This window comes from Vitis riparia, chromosome 19, assembly GCF_004353265.1.
Source record: "Vitis riparia cultivar Riparia Gloire de Montpellier isolate 1030 chromosome 19, EGFV_Vit.rip_1.0, whole genome shotgun sequence".
Classification (NCBI taxonomy): Eukaryota; Viridiplantae; Streptophyta; class Magnoliopsida; order Vitales; family Vitaceae; genus Vitis; species Vitis riparia.
The window spans coordinates 20,083,407-20,099,959 of NC_048449.1; the positions used below are offsets into that span (position 1 = coordinate 20,083,407).

Below are 16,553 nucleotides of genomic sequence, written 5' to 3' on the forward strand. Positions count from 1 at the left end.
AATGAACTCATTAGTACTGACAATTTTTGATAAGTTGGTTTATGATGACTCTATTGTTACTTTTTCTTTTTTACACATAAATATATATAAATCTTCTCACAAAGAAAAAGAGAAAAGACATTCAAATCAAATGACATTTTGTATTGAACTTATTATTGAGTTTAATTTTTTTTTAAAAATTGGAACTCAAAAATAAATCTAATCACTAGAAAAAATTATAAATGAAAATTGATATATCATGAGTCATGATTTTTTTTCCCTCTTATATACACAATTATATTTTTTGAATTTTCTAACTAGGCAAATAGATTCTAAATTAAGTGAAATATAATTAATGATTTAATTTTTTTTAATGAATCTTTTAATTTTTAAGAATAATTTGAAATTCAAAAAACTAATATTATTAATTACATATTAAATTAGAACATTTCATAATACATTGTTGGTAATTGAGTATTAAATATGTACATAAATTGAATATTTTCACTTATTTATATGATAAAAAGTTAAATTTATTTGTTATTTATTTTGAATAAGTATTATTAATAAATATTATTTTTAAATTATTATTATTATTCATTTTTAATCAAAAAAGAAATCAATTATACTTTAAGAAGTTAGTACCCATATTTTTGACATATAATAAAATATATATATATATATATATATATATATTATATATTTTATAAAAATATTATGATATTACTATTCATGATTTACTAAAAACTATTTATTTTTAATTTACTTTTAATTACAAAACTAATTTGATTTTTAATAAGACTTGAGTTAAATTTAATTAATATATATAAATTTAATTTATAATGTTTTTACAAATCCAAAATAAAAAGTTATTTTTAAACATAACTTATCCAAACAATTTTTTTTGTTTTTTATTTTTAAAAACAACTTCCAAACACCTTATTTTTATAAGATTCTAAAAGAGTAAGATTCTAAAAGAGTATGGTCTTTTGTTTTAAAATTTAATAACTATTTTAAAAAACAAGCTTAGAAAACATGCCAAATGAGCTTTTATATTTCATGTTTTAAAAGTCATCACTTCAATTTGGACTTTAGTCTTTTATTAAAGTTAAAATTACCTCCCAAATGAGCCCTTAAGCATTAATTTAATTTATTTAAATTTTCAAGAAAGGAGATGCAAATGGCCGGTGTAGTAATTGTTTTTTAAAACAATTTGAAAAAAAATAGTTTTTAAAAACTGTTATGTGATTTTGTAAAACAAAAGACTGTTTAGAAGTCTAAAATATTTTTAACATATTTTTAATATATTTTAAAAACAATTTTTATATTTAATTACTTTACATATTTGTACAATTATTTCTTAAAACAATATTTAGAAAATAAGTGAAAAAAAAAAAATAATTAAAAAATATTTTATAAAAAGACTAGATAATATTATGAAAAATAGTTTTTAGTTGTCAAAGGCATTTTCTTTGTTTTTTTTTTGTTTTTAGTGTGAAACAACCTTTCAATCTGTTTTCTATCTTTGTTTTGTTTTTGTGTTTTTGTTTTGTTTGTTTTTATTTTTCTCATTTTGCATCATATGAAAATATAAAGAATTAAAAATTTGAAGGCCTAATTAAAGGAAAAAAAATAAAAATCTTTAAGAATCATTTGTCCGTCTCAAGCTGTCTCAAACCGCCATAGACTATATAAGGCTTTTTTCCTTAGTCTGACCCAATAGAAAAATAGGAAAAAGGGCGATGGGTGTGTTGGTGCCTTGAGACTTGAGTGGTACGCTTGCTTCTTATTCTCTTCTCATTTATTAATTTGTGGGATGTATTTTTTTCTTTTCTTTTGTTTGTTTTGACCTAAATGGGAAAAAATTTACTGTCAATTTAAACCCTTTTCTTAATTTTTCATCTCAATTTGATAACCTTTTGCTTTTGATTTCTCTCCTTTTTGGTTGATTGTATTGGTGAGATAATGTTAGGCTGTTAGTGCTAATGGGTTTAATCTATTTTATTGTTTCGTGTGGGTTTGGATGACTTTGGATATTGGATTGTGCCTGTGTGGTTGCCGAGAAATGGTTCGGGTAAGGTGCTTTGTAGAGTTTTTGGGTATGTTTGGCTGCTGAGAAATGGGTCTTGGAACTTGTTTGCATGGTGGGAGTGGCTTTGAACGGGTTTTTGGCGAATTTTGTTTTTGATTTCTTTCCTTTATGTTCTACCGTATGGGTAAGATGATGTCAGTTTCTATGATTTGAATATATTTTATCACTTTGTGGTGTTGGATGAGTTGGGGGTGTCAGGCTATGGTCTGTTTGGTTGCTATGAAATGAGTCGGGGAAGTTGGTTTTATAGGTGGTGGGTGTTTTGAGTCAGTTTTGGGTGTGTTTGGCAGCTCAGAAATGGCTATGGAAACTTGTTTGCTTGCGCAATAGGAGTAGTTTTTTTTGTCCTTTTCTATTGTTTCAGTGTGTTAGTGAGATGATCTCAGTGTTGATGATTTTAATCTATATTGTTTATTTGTATTGTTTTAGAGGAGTTTGGATGTTGGATTGCGCACTGTTTGGTTCCCGAGAAATGATTGGGGAAGGGTTTTATTTATTTATTTATTTATTATTATTATTTTTTTAGTTTTACTTTTTTCATTTAGTATGAGTTCTGACCAAGTTTGCATATGTTTCTTGCCAAGAAATGGCTCTCGGAAGTTGTTTGCATGGTTAGTGTAATTTTGAATGAGTTTGGCTGTGTTTGATTGCTGAGAAATGAGTATAGGAAGTTGTTTGCTTGCAAGTTGGTGTGGTTTTGAATCAGTTTGAGGGAATTTATATTCTTTAACAACATTTGCAGATGAAAATGGGAAACTTTAATGAAATTTGGAAAATAAAAGGTGACACTTTAACTACATCTGGAAATGGAATTGGGAGAAATAATAATTTTGATAGTTCTAGGAGGGATTCTGTTTAAAAATAAATGTACATTTTAGGGAACACAATTGTGAATTGTTTTCTGCGAAGTTTTTTGTTATGATGGTAGTTGGAACTTGCCACCATTATGCTAATCATAATTCCTGGGAGAAAGATTACGGTTAGTTGGATTCTTGGAAAACACAGAGAAAGGGGAAAAAATAGGAACATATATCAAATTCTCGGAAAATGAAATACAACAAAAATTATTTGAGGACTTCTGCATTTTTCAAATACTTCATTTTTCATTTAAAATGCTAATAAAGTTGGAGAAATACTGAAAAAGGAAATTTATTGAGTTCAAACTTGTTTTAGTTTTATTTTTCTTTCCCATTTACCTCCAACTTCCCTTTCCCACTTGCAATTTCTGATGTCCAAATAAAGCCATAAAAATTAAAAAGGAGGAAATTATGAGAGAATGTTGCATATAGATGTAGCTTTGCTTGTTTGTATTTTTTTCCCCTTTAGGCAAAACTGGGGCAAAATCATGAGTAATGAATGGGTATTATAAAATTTCTTGTGAAGAGATTTCAGGGTTTATTATTTTATTTTATAAATTTTTTAAGACATATTTTGGGATGTTTTACACTCAATCAGCCTCTGTTTTCTTTATTTTTCTGGAGGTAGATCTTTCCATCATAGTCCTAAACCTCTTTTTAAGATTAAAGCTTGACCTAAACACCCGAAAGCCTATAGTATTTGCAATCCTCAAAATTGTTTATCCAAAATTCAGGTTTTGTTTCATAAGGTTTTTGAAATTAGTTCTCAAAATTAGTTTTTGATGAATAAAATTAGTTTTTAGGAACAAAATTTTGTTTGGGAATTCAAAGATAAAAAACAATTTTCCAGGTCTATTCCCTGTGAAGATATTTTGCAATTATATACAACACAAAAGCTCTCAGCTTATTCTCCATATTTCTAATTGATACTAAGAAGTGAGAGCACTCTGTAAAAAAATCTGAAAGCACCTCAAACTTGTTATTAAAAATCACCTTGTTTTCAAAACAAATTTTCAAAAAATTGTTTTAATATGAACTTTGCCAAATGTGCTTTTGATGTTAGAAAGCCATTTTATTTTAAAGAACAGAAAACTATTTTTAAAAACAGTTTCCGAATAGTTCCTTAGCTAATTATTGTCTCTCAACTGTGCCTTTTTCTATCTATATTTCATTAGTAAACCCTGAAATTATTTTTCTTGCTGCACGAACTAATTATTGTAACCTTTTCTAAACAATGGCCCACTAATAGAGAGATTCTGGAGAACAAATTCAAGGTTTAATTGCTGTATTGCTTCTACATTTGGTTCTGATGTGTTGGTAAGATATATGAGAACATCTCTTCTAAATCATTGGCACTCATAATTATTGCCAACTGTTTGAATATTGAAGGTTTTTGTCCGTATTTGGATAAGAAGGTTTTTTCCCCACTCCCTTATTATCCTGAAACTTTGGCACAAAATTTATCACTAAATATTCTTAAATAACTGTGGGAGTATCATTAATTGTGTATCTGTACATTGATCTATCTTAGTTGGAATTTGGTTCAACTATTGTTGGAAAACTGGAACTTCCCATAACAGTACTATGTCATTGCCTGAACTAAAGCAATCAACTGCATCTGTATTTTCACTTTTCCTTGGATATCCTAAATGTAATGCTTTCTTCCCTTTTATTTGCATGTCTTTTTTTGGGGAGTAGTGTAATATAATATACTTGTAATAACAAATTTGTAGTGTCAGGTTAGTTGAATATTTTTCTTGCACTAAGCCAATGATAATAATAATTTCTTTTTCCTCTGACTAAAGCAATTTTCATTTGTGCAGTCAAGACAGTATATATAATCTATTATACTCTCAAATAGTTATCACTTGAAAGGGTTCCATGGCAGGTAATGGCCTGCCATCTCTGGGTCGTGTGAAACTCTGCGATCTGATTGCTTGTGAAGGCCTTCCTTCTGATTCTTATAAGTTATCTGTGTCCACTTTGTCACAATCACTAGCTCAATATTCTGCTGCTATCATTCAATTTCCTTCAAGTGATGGAGCCCTTCTAAGGTCTGGTTTGGATTCTGCTCACCTCTACTTCCATCAAAGAGCATCTTACCCAGCTGCAGATATGATCCATAACAATGAATCTCGTGAGTGGTGCAAGACCTCTGGTTATTATGCAGATCCGCAACAGTGGCAAGAAACCTATGATTTCAGACCAGGCTTAACTCCTCCAGAATCAAATAGCGGTTTGGAATTCCCTCCAGCTGGTTTGCCAGATATATTTTCTCTGCTTGGCAAAGCAGCTCGGGATATTCTGGATGCTATCAGCTTCTATTTGAACTTGCGTAGCTCGCCTTTTACTGAAATACTCGATAATGTTCCCTTGAGAAGTCGTGAAATATCATCTTCTGTACTGTCTGTTTGCTGTTATGGAAGGCCATCCTTTCAGGGACCACAACATCATAATTTAACTACCCAAGAGGATGGCCAATTAGTTATGTTTTCTGATCATGAGCACCAAGTTGATAAAAGCCTGATAACACTTGTCAAGTCAGATAAAGCAGGCTTACATGTAAGAGACTTTCATGGTCGTTGGATTCTTGTGGATGGGGATCTTGGTCCCCAAGAAGCCATTGTTTATCCTGGACTCGCACTCTACCAGGCAACTGCTGGCTATGTTGGCCCTGCACTACACCGAACAGAGATTAGTAATATGCAGGGTAATATGTATGGACGATGCTCTCTAGCTTTCAAACTCATGCCCAAATCCATGACCAGTCTCAATTGTTCGGAGATGAGGGCAGCTGGTCATGGGGTTGAAGCTCAGTTTCAGCTTCCAGTACCAGTGGATGACTTTATGCAGAGATCCCACCCCACCGAGCAACTTTTTAACAGAAACAATTTCCCAAGTTTCAATTTTCCTACAGCCCAAGATGGTAGGCTCTCAGTTTTTAAATGAAAATGTTCACTTTTTAGTTGCTGAAGTAGTATGAAATTGCATAACATGTTTGGATGGACTAATTAAAAATTATTGCTTAAAAATAGTTCTTTTAGTGATATATACCGTCTTTGGTTCTCTTTTTTGGCTGAAGTGGGGCTCCATGTCACCCTGAAGCAATGTTTTATTCCTTCACAAAATCAGTTGCCTTTTACTATGGAAAAGTATTGACATTAGGACTCTGTTTCTTCTCTGTTTATCTCATTTATTATCATTTTTTATTCTCCTTGACCTCTTCTATATTTTTAGCCATCATAGCTAATTTGTTATCATTTGTATTGTTATCTTCTATATATATATTGGTAATTAATAATTGAAAGTTTCATAAAAGAAAGGAATGTATGAACCATGAGTCCCTACCAAGAATAAGATGACTGACATTGTGATTCAGCCCTATCCTAATAAAAAGCATGATGAGGTTTGAGCTCTATTTGAACCCTTGAACAAACTACTCTAAAGAAAGTTCAATATGAGGCCTAAGAACCATGCTCCGTTGTGGTTCATTATTTCTTCCACATGTACTTCCTTTTCCTTAAAGATTATTTTATATTTTTTGCTTCAATATATGTAATCCAGAAACAGAAATGTTTCCCACATCACATGGACCTAGATAACTAAGGCCTGACTTGTCCATCTGTAGAGTTGGCTATAACCTAATGAATCTCAGATCTACCAAAAAAAGCTCATGCTTATGTTGAACAAGAATGCATAATGAACTACACTATGGTCAACAGATTTTGAATATGATGCCAAAGAACACAATTATTTGAAACTGTTCAATTTTCTGCTGTGGTAGATGTGTTAGTATTACTGACTTGGTCATCCATCTTTTAAGTTGTTTCTTGCCTTTATTGAATTGTGGTGATCTGTTCCTTTTTTCCAAAACTCAGTTGTGAACTATTGGAATTCCATGCATGGTAAACATTCCTATCTTTCCAGTTGTGGTTGTCAACTTTTAAATACTAGTGTATATTATTTTCCTATTTTTTGTAGTATATGTTGTGTTTTAAGTTTTTTTTTTTTTTGGCTTTTTTCTCTTCTTATATATATACTGAACATTTACTGGAAAAATATTTGTACATTTATGAAACATATACATTGCAAGAATGAAGTATTCAACATTTATGCAACCAGTTTCATGAAAGATAGATTGAAAAGGTAAATATAGGTATTCATCAACATATCTCAACGCTAAATGCTAGATTTTTTTTATGAAGTCAACTTAACAAAATATGACACTTTAATGTAGAGGTGCATTATAAAATTCACAAAATGAACTTTCTAGATTATGAACTATAATTTTAACATCCAAGTTTCAATTAGTTTGCTAATACTGTTTTGTTAAAATGACTGAGTTCCTAAAAGTCAACAGCCAATATACTAAGAAATGATGTTCATGTACAACCATGACTATATGCGTATGTTTGTGTTTTATGTTCAAGGTTTAATTTTTCAAGGTCATTAATTATCCATCCTAAAGTGACCAAAAGAAGCTCAAAAAAGAAAAAAAAAAAAAAAGCCTATATGTTAAAAACTTCTCATTCTTCATCATCTTCCTTAAGATAGCATACTGAATTTGAAATACATGTCTTTTGTTCTCATATATGTCATTATTTATCAGAGCAATAATGCTACTTAGGCTTCAATCTTTAGCATTTGCCTTTAACATGTATTATACAATTCCACCTAAAACATGCTCTCTTTTCTTGTCCTTTTTGTCTTACTATTTTTCTGTACTATGTATCCTAATTTTTGTTGTCATTTTTTTTGTTACATAAGGGAAATAAATAGAAAAAAATATACCCACATAAGGGCCACATTTGTATTTCAATAGTGAAGTATTTTACCAGCTTTAATAAAGATAGTGAACTTAAAAGAGGTAAATGTAGACATTCATCATTATTAGACATGTGAAAGCATTGAATGTTAAAAGGTATGGTAATTTTTTTTTTTTTTGATCAGATAAAGATGTAGTAACCTTGAATTTAAAAATATGACAATTTAATGGATTTCTACATCAAAAATCCACAAAATAAACTGTTTGAACAATAATTTAGTTCCAAGCTCCAATTGGTCTAATAATGAATTTTATTATACTAAAAATTTCAAGTTCCTAAAAATCTACAATTAATACACCAAATACAAATTATGGATGTTAATGCCTTGAAGTGCATATTTATTGGCTTGCTGGTTTTATTTATGTATTTATTTTGGGCCTAATAAAAAAATGGATGTTTCTGGGATATCCACGGGTTGAGCAGTTCTATCTATTTGCATTGCTATTTGTATTTCTGTCTTGAAACAGTTTTGTTTACTGTTTCTTTCTGTGAATATGAGTTTAGTCTGGTCAATCCCCAAATTACATTGATTGAGGTGTGCGGAGTAAGTATTAATGCCATATCTTTCTCTTCCTGATTTTTTCCTCATTTCATGTTCCACAAAAATTGAAATACTAAAAACTTCCCAAACAACTCAATTGTTATCCATCTCAAATGCAGTTTTCATCTTGTTCCCTCCTCTCTCTCTCTCTCTCTCTTTCCCCCTCCCTTGCATTTATGATTCCTTGTTTTGTTGGTATATACAAAGATGGCCCTAAAACTAATAGGATGAACCTCAAAAATGACAACATATTGAACAATAGACCAAGTGTCATTTTTGCATGTCTGCTTGCTCCCTAATAGACAATTTCTGGATCTGCCCCTGGTTGAGTTTCTCAATTGCAGAACAAAATGAAAGATAAAAGAATGGTGCAGTAGATTCTTATTTATTTATTTATTTTTTAATTTGGTTTTTTAATTTTTTATTATAAGCACCTTGGATATAATCTTGAGGAGAAAGCTGTCAATTTGGCACGGTAAAATAGCATTTTTGCAAATAAAGATAAGTCTTATGGAGCCTTATTTCTCAGAGCCCATTTTGGTTCAAGGTGTAAACTAACACCTTAAGGTATAAGTGCTGGCCTTAAGGACCCTCTAGCCTTGTGCTAAGTTAGTCAAAGGTGTGCTCTCAATCACTGGGGATAGAAGCAAACATAGAAACTAGTTGTTGCACTTCTCCATCAGATGATTGTTATTATTTATATTTGAGTTGTCACTTCATTCTCAAAATTTATGAATTCATTTGGAGCTCTGCTTTACTTTAGGTTAATCCTTCATCAATGTTTCCATTAACTGGATCAGCTCACTGGTTAATTACTTATTCAAATTATACTACTTATGTAACTAGAATGTTTTACATATTTATATGTCTATATTGATAAAGGTCAATATCAGCTGTAATTATAGTAGGGTATAATTCATATCTCGCATGTTTGATATCCTTGACATGCCAATTTATGAACATGGTAAAGATGATGCAAGCTTAATAATTGCAGCATCGTAGTTTGGACTCTCATGAGTTGGTTTCTTGTTCAATTGGCATTTTGTAGAGAAGTCAGCCTTGTGAGGTTCAAATGGTTACAACTCTGATAGAACAGTTAGGCAATACAAACGCCATTTCTATATCATTTTAGCAGAGAGCAGTCACCACATCATAAGTTGCCAATGCCATTTTTTTCTGGGTAAAAAGAGAGAATCGTAACAATATTTTATTGCCATTGTCAGTTGTATCACCAAGAAAATTGAAATCCTAACAATATTTTATTGCCATTGTCAGTTGTATCACCTTTGTATAGGATTATTTTTTTTGCTATTTGTTTGAGTATTTATTTTGTGTTTAGCTCTTAGTAAGAAGTTTTAATAACAGGTCCTTGGATCGATGAAATGCTGGTACAGGATCTATGAAGCCCTTGATGAGGAGGAGGAAGAATAATTCTAGATGCAAACCTCTCCCACCTTCCAAGAGGTTACGACTAGAGGCACAAAGAGTTCTCAAGGAGAGAGTTCAGGATATTGCAGATAAGAAGGGCATCAAGTTGAGGTTCTGTAATCTGAAGGAATGTGAGAGTCACATCCATACACTTGACAGTCCTTGTGCCAATACAAGAATGGAGATCGGGTGGCCACCAGGGGTTCCATTTGTTCATCCTCATGATCTACCAAACAAGGCAAAGATTGGTTTCTTGAAGCATATGAACCTGGTTGGACAGCCACTCATGATATGGAGTTAAGTCTAATAGAACCTGGACAGGCCAGTCAACACTCGGCTAACTGTAACTGTAACTCTCCTGTTCAAGTTCTATATACACATGAGAACACATTCTTTTGGACCAAACTTTTGTTCTGTGCTTAACATGCATCTACCCATTAACATGAGCATAATGCATGCATGGTCCTCAATATTCATAGAGTAATGCTGTTCTCTACCACTTTTACCACATGCTTTATTATCTCAATGCATGGAAATGGTGATTGGATGTATTCAGAAAGTGCTTAAAATGCATTCAGTTCAAAAGGTTTTTGGCTTCTAAACACCACTTATCACTTTGCAATGTGGTAAAAATATTAGGAAGAATGGCATTGTCCAATTGGACCATCATTGTTATGTTCCAATTTTATTGATTGGATTCTATATATCATGAGCATGCTTGTTTTGTTACAAACTTTCTGTTCTCTGCTATACATGCATGTATGCACATGTAACACGATCATGAAGCTAGCTTGCCCTGAATATTGGAAAATCACTCTGTAATTCATGTTCTGTTAATCATTTTGTTTCTTAGGTCCTGTTGTAAATAGAAAAAACATATTATTTTAGGCGGTTGAGAAATGTTGTGATGTTCACACAGTACAAAATGTTTAGCAGTGTATAGAATGATGTTGCAGTGACAGATGTTTCTGTGAATTGAGAAATGCTAGAGGATTTGTAGGTTGAAAATTCTCCAATTCACTTGGCAATCTACTGAATATGTTAAAAAAACATAAAATAGTCTTGGTTTCCAAGTATATCTTTACATAGATTTTGTGCTGACAAAGTTTGTTTCTTTACAAATATAATGTGTTGAGAAGCCCTAGATTGTATCCTTCGGATAGAAAGAGATACCATTTTCGATTAGGACATTAAAACAAATTATCATGCTCATCTTCTATAAAATGTAAGAAAATGGTTATAGTTATAATTTTAACCTTCATTAGATTTTAATATCTACCATTAAAAAAATAAGACAGACAGATATCATTGGACCTTTGTGTTTTATTTTTAAATTTTTTAAGAAAATTTTAGTTTTGCACTTTCATTTATATTAACAAAATTTATGTTCATTCTTGTGTTTGCAGGAATCAATCTCCATAACTTCTGATGTGTGGCCACCCTTGATCAGCTTGTGATTATTTGTAGCTGCTTGATTCTCTCTCACCATGGTTCTGAGACATTGTCATCCTCAACTGGAAATCTTATATTCCTCATCCGGGACTAGTTGGTGTGCCATACTCTTGAGTTTGTCCTTCATTCTCAGCTGACCTTACAGGGAATCATGACCCAGTAATAGATTGCTTGTATTTAGATGATTTTGAGGGAACTTGGATTAGTTTCTTGCAGTTTCCTCTGAACTAATTGTGTTACAGAATCACCAGGGAAGACTTACTTGTGGCTGACCTTTATAAATCCTCTGAAGTTTTGTACTATGAGCTATACCACTCACCAACTCTGTTTGAAAGAGAGAACGGGAATTGTTTGGATATCCTCACCTACTTGAGACACATTAGTACAGGTTTTTATTGCAATGTTTTCTGCTTCGATTGTCCCAACTGCTATTTATGGAGAATGTGAGCTTACGGACTAATAAGGGTTCGCAATGTTTCCTAGTTGTACAAATTTACCAGTACCGATCTCTTTTGTTGGATTGGTGACTATCCGATATTTAAATATGAGATGTGCTGTTTCTGATGGTCGCACTTCCATCATGGTGTTTTTTCTTGGATTTTCATTATTACTGTTTCTGACTGATTTCTGTATGATGATCCATGGGATTTTGATAATAAGCAAGTTTTACTTCCTATTCTGATTTCTCGGAGTTGGGATTTTCTTTGTGATGAGCAGCTAGGTCTTTGATACTGCATTTTTTATTATGGGATGATTTTGAAACCAAATGACCCATGAAGAACAGCTAACAGAGTCTTGTGATCTCTTAACCTCAAAACACATTTGCTTTCCTAGTGGTGGAGCCTTTAGCTAGACAGATTTTTGGTATTGCTGTGTTCATTTTGTTTCAATACCTCCTTCAAGGCAAAACCCAGTTTCTCTTCTCTCCAGTGAATATGTTTTTCCTTCTGATTTATCCTTCTACCAAATGCCCAGACTTCATCCTATTTGTACAACCCCTTTATCTTTTGCCAAAACAATTTCTCTTGGGAAAGTTGCTGGTGTAAATTTTCTTTAATTTTACAACTTTCATTAATTTTAGTAATTTTTTTAAGAGAAATTTTAAAAAATTTCATAATTTCATTGATGAATTGTAAGGTTTTCTTTTGATAATTAGTTGAGAGTGATATAACTTTTAGTTTAAGTATATATATATATATATATATGATATGTTAATATAACTATCTCACGTGGTTGTGTTTGATGGTTGGAATTTTGATAAAGTCAAAACAAAATATAAGTTATAAATGAAAAATTAACCTTTCTTATAATGTATAAAGTTATTATAAGGTAAAATTTTGTTTAAAAAAGAAAGTGAAGGTTTATTTGGGAGCATGTCTCAGCACTCTTTTGGCTTTGCCCAATGTGCAGGGGACAATGGGGCATGTTAGAGAGTTGTGATATAACTCAAATTCATGCAATAAAAAACCATTGATATGAGAGTTGAACTTGGCACCATAGGCATGATACACTAATTCACTCTATTTGCATGATACTTTAGAATATAAAAGTCATTTGTAGGAATGTTTAATTGAAAATCGACTTATATAAGTAATTCTTATTTATTTTACTCATCAATACTTTTTTTCTTGATGTTTTGACTCAATTTCTTATCATTAAACACCTACTTATTTATTTAGTTATTTATGAAAAAAGAATGAGATATTGGTAGAAATTACAAATTAGAATAATTGAAATATTTGCTTGTGTTTATCAATTTCATATCCAATAAGATGGGGCCTTCACTGCAACCTAACTCGAGGGCCATGGCTTGCGTGTTGTCCACACTGACGAAAATGCTGACAGATTCTATGAGATTGCAGTTCGCTTTCATAGAGAGTTTATCTTACGACCACTCTTGAAAAAAAAAGTGAAAGGAGAACCCCTTTGTTTTTATGAAGAATTTGATGATACGCTATATGGATGGCCGCACAATAACAGTAACAGGATCATAACTCATTTAGGTGATCCTTCTAAAGAATTTTAACAAATTGCAAGGTGAGAGAGTATATTGTTTGGTTTTGTTGTTGTTATTATTATTATTGTTATTTTGTGTCATATTTTTGTTTTGTATTGTGTTTGATTTTATGTTTTTTAACATTCTCAGGGATATTTTAAGAGATGTTATTTTTGTCTTAGATAAAGGCATACATCATGGAAATTTAAAGAGAAAAAATGTGGTTATAAAAGAGGGGAGGGCAAAATTGATTTGTATTTCTAATGATCATCATATCAGTGGTCTCATTGCTTTCACAGACTTTATGAGAAGCATTTTAGCAAAAGAAAGGGTACAACTCCGAACTAGGGATTTTGATGATTTCCTTAGCTAGTTGGAGGGGTCCCATTTTTCTAGGTGACAAAAAATTGTTATAACTTGTTTATTTTATATTTTAATTTATTAATTTGATATTCTCTATTTTTAACTTAAATTTTCTATTGTATGCAGACGAAGGATGCTCAACTTACCTCTACACCCCATATTTTTGGGGCCTTCTGGAAAGTTTTTTTATCAGTTAGTTGCCAATGATATTCTCGATTTTAAGGGTAGGACTGGTGAAATTGTCTTGGCAAAGATGCATAAGTGGACTCATCAACGGGACTGGACTCAATATGTGCCTAATGAAGGCCGATTTGTTGCTAATGAAGGCCGATTTGTTGCTATATTGCAAAAGACTGCAAATGTATCAGATGATGTACAGGCATTTCTAAGATAAGGGCGAAATGTAGTCGTCCATGCTAATAAGGTTGGTATAAATTTTTAAATCTCGAGTTTTATATTCTGTTCTTAGTTGTAATTAACTTAGTTAAATGCTTTCGTTTTTTGTTTATGGCGTAGGGCGTTGCTAAAAGGAGGAAGTTGGCCTCACACACCAGCTTGAATACGTGGATTGCGGACATTGTGGAGGAGGTTGTTGCTCGCCTCGACAGGATATGGACGGGGTTTGTCAATTCCATTCATAGGATTTATAGCAAGCATAATATTGTCATTCAAGTTGATGATCGGTAAGTTTCATTTTATTATTATTTATTTAAAATTTTTATTCTAATTTGATACTTATTAATATTACTGTTTTTTTTTTTCTTAGGTGGCTGGAGTAGTCCACTTATTACTGTTTTTTTTTAATATAGGAATCTTAAGGCAATTTTTACTAGTTCAAATGAAAATTAGGATTTTGTTACATATATTCATTTATGAGAATGTAAGTTTTTCTTATGTAAACACAGGAAAACTGTTGTTAGTTTTGATCTTTTAAGTAAATATTTTTTCAGAAGAATAATTTGGATCGGTGATAATGAAATCCAAAATTTCTGCACTATACACTACTTTAATTGGCACTACAGCAAGAGCCACCTAGCTATTTCGTGGGGCCGCAGGAGAGGAAGGTGCAACATGCTGTAATGCAACGTTTCGCTTTAGGGCACCAAAAGTTGGTACTAGACATTGTTTGAAATAGTATTAGACATTGTTTGTCTTATGAATCTGCATATTATAAAACCCAGTGATTTATGTTACGAAAAAATGAGAATAGGAAATAAAAAAATTAAGAACACACAGATTTACGTGAAAATCTCTAGAAGGGAAAAACCACGGGTAGAAGAGAAAAATAATCCACTATGTAAAAAATTGGTACAAAATGAGAGAGTATCAAGCGAGTATTGCATAGACACAAACATCATAATAGAGTTGCACTGTCAGTTTTTTGCACATATGTCACACATATATTGCACATAATTTTATTTCACCACATATGTCACATCGTGAGTTTTTGGATTGGACAAAAAAATAAATAAATTGGGTCACCAAATTCTAACACATGACTTAGAGAGATCTTAATAAATTATGAATAGAAAATTGTAATTGATATATATCATATACCCACTATAGTTAATCCCCTATGTCAAAAATTGGTACAAAATGGGAGAATATCTAGTGGCTATTGCATAGATATAAACCTCTATGCAATTCTGAACTAGGGATTTTGATGATTTCCTTAGCTTGTTGGAGGGCTCCCATTTTCCTAACGGACAAAAACTTGTTATAACTTGTTTATTTTATATCTTAATTTATTAATTTGATATTCTCTCTTTTTAACTTAAATTTTCTATTGTATGCCGACGAAGGATACTAAGCTTACCTCTACACCCCATATTTTTGGGGCCTTCTGGAAAGTTTTTTTATCGGTTGGCTGCCAATAATATTCTCGATTTTAAGGGTAGGACTGGTGAAATTGTCTTGGCAAAGATGCATAAGGGGACTGATCAACAGGACTGGACTCAATATGTGCCTAATGAAGGCCGATTTGTTGCTATATTGCAAAAGAATGCAAATGTATCAGATGATGTACAAGCATTTCTAAGATACGAGCAAAATGTAGTCGCCCATGCTAATCAGGTTGGTATAAATTTTTAAATCTCGAGTTTTATATTTTGTTCTTAGTTGTAATTAACTTAGTTAAATGCTTTCATTTTTTGTTTATGCCGTAGGGCGTTGCTAAAAGGAGGAAGTTGGCCTCACAGACCAAGTCAAATACGTGGATTGCGGACACTGTGGAGGAGGTTGTTGCTCGCCTCGACAGGATATGGTCGGGGTTTCTCAATTCCATTCATAGGATTTTTAGCAAGCATAATATTGTCATTCAAGTTGATGACCAGTAAGTTTCATTTTATTATTATTTATTTAAAATTTTTATTCTAATTTGATACTTATTAATTACTTTTTTTTTCTTAGGTGGCTGGAGTAGTCCACTTATTAATGTTTTTTTGTACATAGGAATCTTAATGCAATTTTTACTAGTTCAAATGAAAATTTAGCATTTTGTTCCATATATTCATTTATGAGAATGTAAGTTTTTCTCATTGTAAACACAGGGAAACTGTTGTTAGTGTTGTTCTTTTAAGTAAATATTTTTTCAGAAGAATAATTTGGATCGGTGATAATGAAATCCAAAAAATTTGCACTGTACACTACTTCAATTGACACTGCAGCAAGAGCCCTTGAGCTATTTCGTGGGGCCGCAGGAGAGGAAGGTGCAGCATGCTGTAATGCAGGGTTTTTCTTTAGGGCACTAGAAGTCGGTACTGGACATTGTCTCTCTTATGACTCTGCATATTATAAAACCCAGTGATTTATGTTACGAAAAAATGAGAATAGGTAATAAGAAAATTAAGAACACATAGATTTACGTGAAAATATTTAGAAGGGGAAAACCACGAGTAGAAGAGAAAAATAATCCACCATGTCAAAAATTGGTACAAAATGGGAGAGTATCAAACGAGTATTGCATAGTCACAAACATCCACTACAAGAAAAAAGCCTTTCGTTGATAGTTTTTCACCAT

General features: G+C 31.9%; 2 protein-coding genes and 1 long non-coding RNA gene across 7 annotated transcripts; all 3 read left to right on the forward strand.

Annotated features, from left to right (window-relative positions):
* The first annotated feature begins 1,860 nt into the window (after positions 1 to 1,860).
* On the forward strand, positions 1,861 to 11,851 carry LOC117909046. 4 transcript variants are annotated; one of them, XM_034822949.1, is made up of 4 exons: positions 1,861 to 2,195; positions 4,752 to 5,854; positions 9,690 to 10,072; positions 11,130 to 11,851. In XM_034822949.1, exons 2-3 carry the CDS (start codon positions 4,810 to 4,812, stop codon positions 10,022 to 10,024), a joined length of 1,380 nt encoding a protein of 459 aa, XP_034678840.1. In that variant the 5' UTR covers positions 1,861 to 2,195; positions 4,752 to 4,809; the 3' UTR covers positions 10,025 to 10,072; positions 11,130 to 11,851. The 4 variants fall into 4 exon arrangements, with proteins under 4 accessions (XP_034678840.1, XP_034678841.1, XP_034678842.1 ...); XM_034822950.1 differs by having other exon boundaries at positions 9,690 to 10,066; XM_034822951.1 differs by having other exon boundaries at positions 9,690 to 10,044.
* Positions 11,852 to 13,664: 1,813 nt separating this feature from the next.
* Positions 13,665 to 14,741, forward strand: LOC117909049. Of its 2 annotated transcripts, none has more exons than XR_004650303.1 (3): positions 13,665 to 13,958; positions 14,051 to 14,217; positions 14,485 to 14,741. It is a non-coding gene; the product is annotated as an uncharacterized LOC117909049 (long non-coding RNA). The 2 variants fall into 2 exon arrangements; XR_004650302.1 differs by lacking the exon at positions 14,485 to 14,741 and adding an exon at positions 14,301 to 14,363.
* Positions 14,742 to 15,267: 526 nt separating this feature from the next.
* On the forward strand, positions 15,268 to 16,177 carry LOC117909048. The gene is made up of 3 exons (XM_034822952.1): positions 15,268 to 15,607; positions 15,700 to 15,866; positions 15,944 to 16,177. The coding sequence occupies exons 1-3, from the start codon at positions 15,458 to 15,460 to the stop codon at positions 15,954 to 15,956; spliced, it is 330 nt and encodes a 109-aa protein (XP_034678843.1). The 5' UTR covers positions 15,268 to 15,457; the 3' UTR covers positions 15,957 to 16,177.
* The last annotated feature ends 376 nt before the right edge of the window (positions 16,178 to 16,553 follow it).

Excerpts from the sequence above, each read along its gene's own strand:
- LOC117909046 (XM_034822948.1), top strand. The coding sequence starts at position 4,810 with ATGGCAGGTAATGGCCTGCCATCTCTGGGTCGTGTGAAACTCTGCGAT. Across the intron at positions 5,855-9,689 it reads TTTTCCTACAGCCCAAGATG|GATCTATGAAGCCCTTGATG; the intron begins GTAGGCTCTCAG and ends ATGCTGGTACAG. Across the intron at positions 10,020-11,129 it reads ACAGCCACTCATGATATGGA|GAATCAATCTCCATAACTTC; the intron begins GTTAAGTCTAAT and ends TTGTGTTTGCAG.
- LOC117909048 (XM_034822952.1), top strand. The coding sequence starts at position 15,458 with ATGCATAAGGGGACTGATCAACAGGACTGGACTCAATATGTGCCTAAT. Across the intron at positions 15,608-15,699 it reads TAGTCGCCCATGCTAATCAG|GGCGTTGCTAAAAGGAGGAA; the intron begins GTTGGTATAAAT and ends TTTATGCCGTAG.